Source organism: Arachis stenosperma, chromosome 3, assembly GCF_014773155.1.
Source record: "Arachis stenosperma cultivar V10309 chromosome 3, arast.V10309.gnm1.PFL2, whole genome shotgun sequence".
NCBI classification, from domain to species: Eukaryota; Viridiplantae; Streptophyta; class Magnoliopsida; order Fabales; family Fabaceae; genus Arachis; species Arachis stenosperma.
This window is the reverse complement of record NC_080379.1, coordinates 165,731,228-165,741,009: the sequence shown is the minus strand read 5'-3', so window position 1 is coordinate 165,741,009 and position 9,782 is coordinate 165,731,228. Positions and strand designations below refer to the sequence as shown.

Genomic DNA, 9,782 nt, shown 5'->3' with positions numbered 1-9,782 from the left:
TTTTTTTTTTTTCAGATGGAAGAGATGTTGGATATTATATTTTATCACGCGATGATTTCAAAGAAAATCAAGAAAGAACAATGGTATATTATCTGGATAATAATGCTTGTTTAGGTAATCTAGATGTGGATACGTTAGATGTCTTCTACTTGAGGAACTACCATAAGAAGCTTGGTTATGATGAGATAAAGCAATGCTAGTAGCATGTTCCTGGGAAAGGCTTGGAGAACGGGTAAAGAAGCTTGAATAATGATAAGGAGATAAGAGAGATGGTGAAGTGTGCTAACAAAAATAACGGAGTTATCGATATACATTTGGAGCATGGAGCATCACTGCCAAAAGTTTTGGAGGGCAATGTACAACAGAAAAAGAATTCTCCAAGATTAACACAACCATTATCCTCAAACACCAAAGTTGCCTCAAACACCAAAGGTACATAACCACCATCAACAATTTCAAAAACTCAAAATCAGACAAAAAAAAAACCACTAACAAAGTCAGTGAAGCCAAGTCAAACAAACTCACTAGTAGCATCCAGCCCACCAAACCCATCAAGACCACCAAAAATACCAAAATAGATAAGACTAACAAGTCCAAACAGCCCAACAAAAGCAGTATTTCTAGGAGACCTTGTGCAAGGTCTGCTATCAGGGGATTCCAAAGCAAAATTTTTAATAATGAGATTTCATTTGAAGTGTCTTCTGACTCTTATGAGAGCGCAAAAGATAGCCTTTTTAAGCCAAATATTGATGAAGATAGCTCTTCTAATTTAGATATTGGGGTGAAAAATGTCAACAATGGGAATAAGAGTAGGGTGAATAAGAACCAGAAGGAGAAGATATTAACAAATGTTGGTCCTCTAGCTAAAGGAAAGGAGAAGATTCTGATCGAGGATGATGCATTTGTGCAAGAAGTTAGTGATGAAGAAGTGGATCTTGGATTTATTGGTAGTTTTGTTGAAGGTGTAGAATATGGTCTAGATCTTGGAGCTGACTCAGATGGTGCCAATTCATAGTATTCAGAGGAGATAAAGACTCCTCCAAATCCAGAAGATGAACTAGAAGAAGACAACGATTCTGATAACGCATGTCTATTGTTTAGGGAGGGTGCAATATTTGGTGAGTTACATCTTAAGATGGGTATGAAATTTGGCACAAAGTAGGACTTTAGAGAAACTGTTAGAGAATATACAATTCAAGAGGGTAGGTGCAACGCCTTGCGAAGAACTTTAGGGAGGGTGCAAGATTTGATGAGTTACATCTTAAGATGGGTATGAAATTTGGCACAAAGTGAGACTTTAAAGAAGCTGTTAGGGAGTATACAATTCAAGAGGGTAGGTGCAACGCCTTGCGAAGAACAATAGCATAAGGTGCAGGGCAGTTTGTAAGGTTAAGGAGTGTCCTTGGGTGGTTTATGCATCAAGGAACCATGAGGACACTTGTTGGCAGATCAAAACTTTTAATGACGACTACACATGTCCCAAGGAAGACAGAAATAGGGCTGCCAATAGGAATTGGGTTTGTAGCAAGCTTGTGAAGAAGGTCAGAAAATATCCTAACTTCAGACACTGTGAACCTATGACCTATTGCAGAACACATTTTGACTTGACACTAAACAAAAATTCAATCTCAAGGACTTTGATGGATGCTAAAAATGTAGTGTATGGTGATGAAAAGGAACAATATAAGATGATGAGGGATAACCATTGTTCATACCATTGTTCATAGGTTCTGTTTAGGGTTTACTATGGGCTATTGACTTAAACGTCATGGACTATTATGTGTACTCATGTTAAATGTTAAGGTCTTTTATGAGGAGGGTGAGTTTATGTTAGGGACTATTATGGTGATTGACTATAATTGGCAGGGACTAATACACTATGACTAAACTGTTATGTAATGTTTCTAATTGACAGGGACTAATATCAGTAGTGCAAGAGGTGATGTCCAATGTGCACCATCATTTTTACGTCTGGCATTTGCGAAAAAATTTCAACAAGAGTTGGAAGAATTTACAACTAAGGAGGCTTTTGTGGGAATGTGAAAATGTGCAAGGGCAACGACTCATCAAGGGTTCAGGGATGGAATGGACAAGATAAAAAGACTGAATGAAGATGCATGGGCATATTTAGATAAATGACAAAGAGATGCATGGACTAGAAGCGCATTCAGCCATAAGTCGAAGTTGGATAGCATTTGTAACAATGCATGCGAGGTGTTCAATGCAAAGATTAAGGATGCGAGAGCCAAGCCCATCATAACATTGTTGGAGGAGGTTCAAATATTCGTTATGCGGACCATAGCCAAGAACAAAGTGAAACTAAACAATTACATTGGAGTGCTCACACCAGTTATAAAGAGTCGGTTGGAGAAAGTTAGAAAATAATCTAAGAATTGGAAGCCTATTTGGACAGGGGACGACGGATACGAAAAGTTTGAGGTGCATGAACACCCAACTAATCATGTGGTGGACTTAGGAAAAATATTATGTACTTGCCAATTTTGGATACTTACAAAATATTTGAATTGTTATAATAAAAGTTTTTGTGCTATATTAATAATTTGATTAATGGTATATGACTAAAACCCATGGTTGCTGTGACGGTTGTTCATATGCAGGTATTCCTTGTGTGCATACATGTGCTGCACTGTCTCGAGTTAACAAGCTACTAAACGACTTTTGTCACTGCTTGCTAACGATGGAGTCATACAGAAAAATATATAATCATCATATTAATCCAATTCCTGGACAACCATTATGGGAGCATGTAGAAGAATGTAACAGACTACATGTACCAAAAATAAAGAGAAAACCTAAAAAACTACAGATGAAGAGAAGGATGGATGCTGATGAGAAAGGTGGTAGAGGATCTAAAAACTCTAAAGCTGATCCCAAGCCTCAGAATAACAATAGAGATAATGTTCATCTAAAGAGGCAGTTAGCCCCTTTACTTTCAGTTTCTGTGGTGATAAAAAACATAGAAAGAGAGGTTGCAAGAAGAAGATAGCTTGTGATGTTGCTGCGGCTGCTGCAGCTGCTGCTGAGGCTGATAAGAAGAAGAAAAATGAAGGAGGTGCTTCTGCATCTAAGCAGCAACTTCAGCAGCCTCAAGATGATGGTGACCAATGCGTGATGGAGAAAACAATCCTCTTGTGCAGTTTACTGGGATTGCACCAGCCACTTTTGATGCACAATCTGTAGAGATAGATATATCTCAACCAACTGTATCTGATGTAGAAGATTCTCAAAAGGTAGCTTAATATTTACATTTCTTAAATTTTGTGTGATTCAAGTGAATCATCATTTATGTATAATGTACATTTTTTTCATCTATGATCATAGAATGAAAAAGTCTTCAAAATTATAACCAAGGAGAATATCCTCTCCACTAATAACTTCTACCCAGTGAATTCCATATAGAGTGCTAGTTCAGGAACTGCAACAAGACCTGCCAATTACATGAAGTTCATCCCAACTCCAAGATTTAAGACTCCAAGAAAGAAGAATTAAAGACTTTAGCTTAATATGTATAGGCCTTTCTGTTTTGAATTTAAAACTTTTCACTAGACAAAGACTACACAAGGAAAAAACAATCCTTTATGTTTTGTTGTAAAGCCCTCTCTTTTGATGCAACTATGTTTAACATGCTCATGTTAGTTGGCTATGCTTTGTGTTCTGTGACTGTGACTGACTGTGTTAAGTTGAGCTATTATCTTAATACACTTATCTTTTAAGTTTGAACCATTATCTTAATACAGTGCTTGCTGGTTTTCAATTACTTATGCTACTTTCTTTAGCATATTACTGTTTTCATTAATTGAGTTACCCAAGTTTACATTCCATCAACAAACACCATTCATCAGATTCTAATACCATAATTATGTTATCATTTTTTCATATATTGTTCATTTAATGAATACAAAGTATACGCCACCAACTCTTTTAACTCATGCTTTACAATACAGGATAGCCATTAACACTATCAATATAGACACAGCTAATACCAACAACTAGTTAACCAATTTTTAATTATGGACATCTTCTTCTAACCTCCCAAGCCTCCAATCAAAGTTCATCTTTACTTCATGATTGTCTCCATAAGATTCTGATTTCTCAACTGGTTCATCCTGCCCAGTATCTGTCCACACAAAAAATTCACACCATCTATTTTCACTTCTTTATAATCAAACAAACATATAACATGCTCAAGTTTCAGGGAAGAAGAACAAGAGAAGAACAGTAAGGTAGGAGCAATCATAACAACACAAGTAATACTGATAACTCACATTATAATTGGGACAACAAAAAAATAGTTTATTTGGGTTTGAATCTGTCCCAAACCACTTAAGAACTGGCCGGCAGCCGCAATCGCACCATTCCGGCACCCCAGATCTTCTGCTCCTATTTTGCATTCTCGTCTGATGGCCACTGGATGATGAACTAATAGAGCTTCCAACTCCAGTGCTCCCACCACCCATCATGCATATTCACTTCCAACTCCACGAACAACCACAACAAGAAGAATGAGAAGAAAATGAAGAAGAAGAAGAAGAAATTAATTTATGGGAATTTAGGTTAAATATAGAGGGAGGGACCACATTGAGTATAAATTGAAATTGTGCTAGCTCAACTAGCCGTTGGCACCATTTAGCGTGGCAAAATGAGACCACGTCAGCATCTTAATGATGACTCATCACCGAAAATATGTCCAGGGATTATTATGGTGCTTGGAGCCGTATCTGGAGGATTACAATAATGCAATTGGGATCTCAGGGACTACATTAGGTAATGGCCTGAATCTCAGGGACCATTATGGAGATTTATTCTAAAGATTTCTCACTAAATGTAAAAGATCCTTAGTCACTAAAAGAAGATCATTAATTGATAGTTTAAATTTTTTTTCTACATAAAAGTTAGTTCTATTTTAAATTATCATCAAGTTATATAATAATATTGCATCTTTTTTGTAACCTGCTAGTAGGGTCGGGTAACCGCGAGTTAAGAATGGTAGGATTAAGGTTGTGATATTCTCAACCCGCAAATAAAGTAGAGTTGAGTTCATATAAAAATCTCAACCTGCGGATAGGGTTAGGGTTGGCTCTAAATCCTACCCTACCCTACTGATTGCCAACTTAGTTGAGAATTCGTGTCAATGATGATTTAACGTATTTATTTAAATAAAATAATAAAACATTAAATATTTTTAAATTAAGCTAACCAAATTAAATTTACATGCATTTTTTGTTTTATTTTCTTTTTCTTTTTCTTCTTTTGCCTTTTTTTTATTATATCCATTATTACTATATTTTTTTTCTTCTCCTTCTCTTTTTTCTTCTTTTTATTCATCTGTTTTTTATTTGATTTATTTTTCTTTTATTCTTTATCGTTATCGTCATCATCTTCTTATTATTAATATTATCGTTATAATCTTCTTCTTATTAATATTATCACTCAATTAATTTAACGATAACAAAAATAATACAAAAAATTTTAATTAAAGACAGAAAAACTTTATTAAAAATAATATCAAATTTTTTTATAAATAACATAAGAAATATTTAAAGCACCATAAATTCAAACTCATAATTAATTATTCACTCAACTAATAAAATATATTTAAATATATTTTAGAATAAAAAAATATCATTTTATTATAAATAACATGAAAATGACTCAACTTTTTTATATATAAGTTTACTATCATTCAATTAGCTCAATAATAAAAAAATATATCATTTAATTAAAAATAACATATAAATTTTTAGTGAATAACACAAAAAAAAAAAATTAAAACACCACAAGTTAAAATTTTTTTAATAATTTCTAATTAGTTAAACAATTACTTTTGTCACAGTTAAAAATTTTGGATGTCAAAATTAAGAATAGTGCCACAACTAAAAATTTTAGAGGTTATTTTTTTAATAAATTCTACATACTTTAAAATCTCCCCTCTTCATCCTCATCATCATCATCATCATGGTTTAAATAATTTGGTGTTATTTTTTTAATAAGTTTTACACAATTTAAAATTTTTTCTTTTTAATTTCACCTTCTCATAATTTTTTTATTTTATTTTTTTAATAAGAATAAATACATCTAAAAAAATCAAATAAAAAAATAAAAATTAATGCAATAATCTCCCATGGGAGGAGGAGAAAGAGAAGAAGAAATAAAAAATAATGTAATAACATCAGCAATAAAAAACCGACGATAAATAAAAAATACGCGAAGAAAAAAAAACAAAAAAATGTGATTCACATACATATTATGTGAGTAATTTTTGTTAAGTTTGAGTCAATTTTATTAGTTTTGGTTGACAAAAATATTTAAATGTGTAATAAGAACATTATTTAAATTACTATTTAATAATTTTTAACTAACTATTAATTTTATATAAAAATAACTGTATTTAAATATTTTTTATGAATAAAATAATTTTAAATTTTTTTTATGAAAATTAATTTATTTTTTAATACTAAAGGAAATTTATTAGTTACAGTAATTTGGATTATCTAGAAGCGATATTTCTAAAGAGATATAAATAAAATAAGAAAAGGAATATCCTGCTCCTGTAGTCCTATTGCTTTTGTCAAACACGGAAGCTAAAATCTGGAAGGAAATTTTTTCTGATGATTATTCTTCTACCGAAAATAATAGTCAAGAATTATTACATCTATTAACATATTTGACTAAATAATTTAATATAATATTTAATTTATATTTTAAATATTTTATTTTTATATAATATATTTTATGTGAATAATTAATTTTTTTTATTTTTAATCTAAAGGCAAATGCTATTGTTATGATGTTTTTTTGAAAAAATATTAACATTAATTATCTAAGTATTACCATAATTAAAACTTAAAAGAATTATTTTTAATAAGATAAAATACTAAAAACTCATATAATTTTTACTCGTGTGAAAAGACTGTATGCGAATTTTTATCTTTTAACAATTGTATAACTTATTTTCTTCTTTGAAAAATCAACTCCTAGGAAAAAGCTAAAATCTATCCTTTGTTGTAAACATGATTCATCAAATTGAATGCATTCAATCTCCATAGAGCACAGAGGGATGGCATGAAACTTTATTCCAATTTTCAAATTTTCATGGGTGGTCTAAGCTATCGTTGTCTTTAATTCTATTTTTCCTCTGACTCTCTCCTTCCCGTTATAATATCCAAAAAGTATTTAATTTGATTTTTGTTTATCTCAATGACCAATAGTCTTAGCTTTTAGGTGCCTGATAGTTCATTATTGTTAAATATTGACAGACAAAAATCTAATAGGCATGCCAATACGTAACGTTTGATGCTAATGTTAAATATTTTAGAGAAAGTCTAGGGCCAATACTTTTGTTAAAATTTGGGTAGTATTTAACCATCAAAAGAAAAATGATTAATTTTACACTATTAGATATCATCTCACACCAATTAAAATATTGATGATGGCTAATTGATGGCTAAATTTCACAAATTTTGTTAGTCCCCTAACACTCCTCAATATTTTATTTTGAAAAATAATTTTTTTTGTATTTTTTATACTCAATCTTAATTTGTAACTTTTCACTAGAACTCGTGAGTCTCACTTTAATTCCTTCTTATTTTTAGTGCCTTTAAAACTTACAGTGTCTTGAAAAACAGTTTATCAGAAATGATTTTCTTTTGCCATATAAAAATAAGACAACTACTCAAATGAAGATGGCAAAAATATCTTTTCATAAAGATGTTTTGTTTAAAAGTGTGGCTTATTTATTTAGCCATACTTTAAACAAAGACAACACTTTTATAAATATAAAAATTTAACCATACAATCTATCATCCAAAGATCAAAAGAGAATACTTTTACGTAAAGACAATTATAAAGTTTTCATTATAGTATCCACCAATTAAACTATCAAACATACATAAATTTTTTACATACAACTTAAACTTGTTTCTAAAAGATTTTAAAATCCCAAAAAAAAAAAAAAAAACTATCAAACGTGCCGAATATATAAGTTTCTCCTTTCTATATTTTTTAAACATAAGAACTTTGTTACATTAATCTAATTAGCACACTATCACATGTTTCTTACCAATTAACAACCACCAAAAAGTTTAGTTGGTAAGACAACCTAATAAGGAATTTACAGACATAACCAAAATATGTCTTCTTAGACTTACCAAATGATATGGTTCATCAATTTTTCTATAATAAGGCACCCCTCTCTTCTCATTTTTCACACTTAATTAGCTTAGCTTGCACAAAAATGGCCTCCGGAAATGTTGAAAAGTTAGAGCTTAGTTTCAGTGCTGTTCCTGACAAACCAAAGAAAGATTGGGTCCTCTTGTCTCTAAGGGTTCTTGCATTTTTGGCCACAGCTTCAGCTACACTTGTTATGGCACTCAACAAACAAACCAAAAACTTTGTTGTTGCCACCATTGGTACCACCCCTATAACAGTGTCTATTACTGCAAAGTTTCACCACACCCCTGCTTTTATGTTAGTTCTAATCAATTATCATTTCATTATTCATGATTAATTATTTTTATATATATATAGTGCCATATATACTACCATGTTAGAGAATATTTTTCATCTATGTAAATGTTATTTATGGTGTGACAGATTCTTTGTGATAGCCAATGGAGTTGCAAGTCTTCATAACTTGGTCATGATAGGAGTGGACATATTAGGACCCCGATTTGATTATAAAGGACTCCGATTTGTATTAATTGCAATATTGGACATGGTATTTTATAATTTTTTTTATTTGTCGCTATAAACTTTTAGTATTCACATGCATAAACCAATATATATATTTGTATACTAAAAAAAAGTTTAATTATTCTATTAGTCTCTATCGTTTTACCAAATTTTTAATTAGGTCTTTATGCTTTTTTTTCTTTTTAATTGAATCCATACATTACTTTTAGTTTTATAATTAAGTCATTTTCATGTCAAAAATATTAAAATTAACATAATATTTCTCCTAAATAAATGTGGTAAAAAATTTAATTAGGTTTTTAATTATAAATACTTTTAATTTGCAAAAAAATATTTAATTAACTCTAACATTTTTACACTAGGAAGCACCTAATTATAAAACTAAAAGCAAAGTAGAGACCCAATTGAAAGAAAATAGTATATAACTAGAGACCTAGTTGCAAATTTGATAAAATTATAAGAACTAACAAAATAATTGAATCTAAAAAAAATTCTATTATAATCTTTAATTATATCTAACTTTTTTTTTGGGTGGTGAAGATGAATTTGGTTCTAGCATCAGCTGGAGATGGAGCAGCAACATTCATGTCAGAATTGGGAAGGAATGGGAACACACATGCAAGGTGGGATAAAATATGTGATAAGTTTGAATCATATTGCAACAGAGGTGGTGCTGCACTCATTGCTTCTTTCATTGCCATCATTCTTCTCCTCATTACCACAGTTATGTCCATCTCCAAGCTAAAGCCTAAGAACTAATGTTACTTCTTCATATATGCTCTGGCCTAAGAATACTTCATCATACACAAAATGTTCTTCTGTATTATTTTTCTTTTCTTCTTTTTTTTTTTCTCTCTTATCTTCCTACTTTGTTTGAGTGTCACAAGGTTTGATATATGTGATTTAGTTAATTCAAGACCACAAATAAATATGTAGATTGAATGGAACTTGAATTTGTGTTTGTATAGTAGTTTGTACTTTGTATTACTAGCTTATGTCTCATTTCAAGTATATGCATGTAATATGTGGGTGTATTTATATAAATACTTCTACTTAGCTTATAGTGGTTT

General features: G+C 30.9%; 1 protein-coding gene across 1 annotated transcript; it reads left to right on the top strand.

Annotated features, from left to right (window-relative positions):
- Positions 1 to 8,219: 8,219 nt before the first annotated feature.
- On the top strand, positions 8,220 to 9,773 carry LOC130970214 (CASP-like protein 1B1). The gene is made up of 3 exons (XM_057896223.1): positions 8,220 to 8,487; positions 8,614 to 8,737; positions 9,253 to 9,773. The coding sequence occupies exons 1-3, from the start codon at positions 8,255 to 8,257 to the stop codon at positions 9,469 to 9,471; spliced, it is 576 nt and encodes a 191-aa protein (XP_057752206.1). The 5' UTR covers positions 8,220 to 8,254; the 3' UTR covers positions 9,472 to 9,773.
- Positions 9,774 to 9,782: the final 9 nt, after the last annotated feature.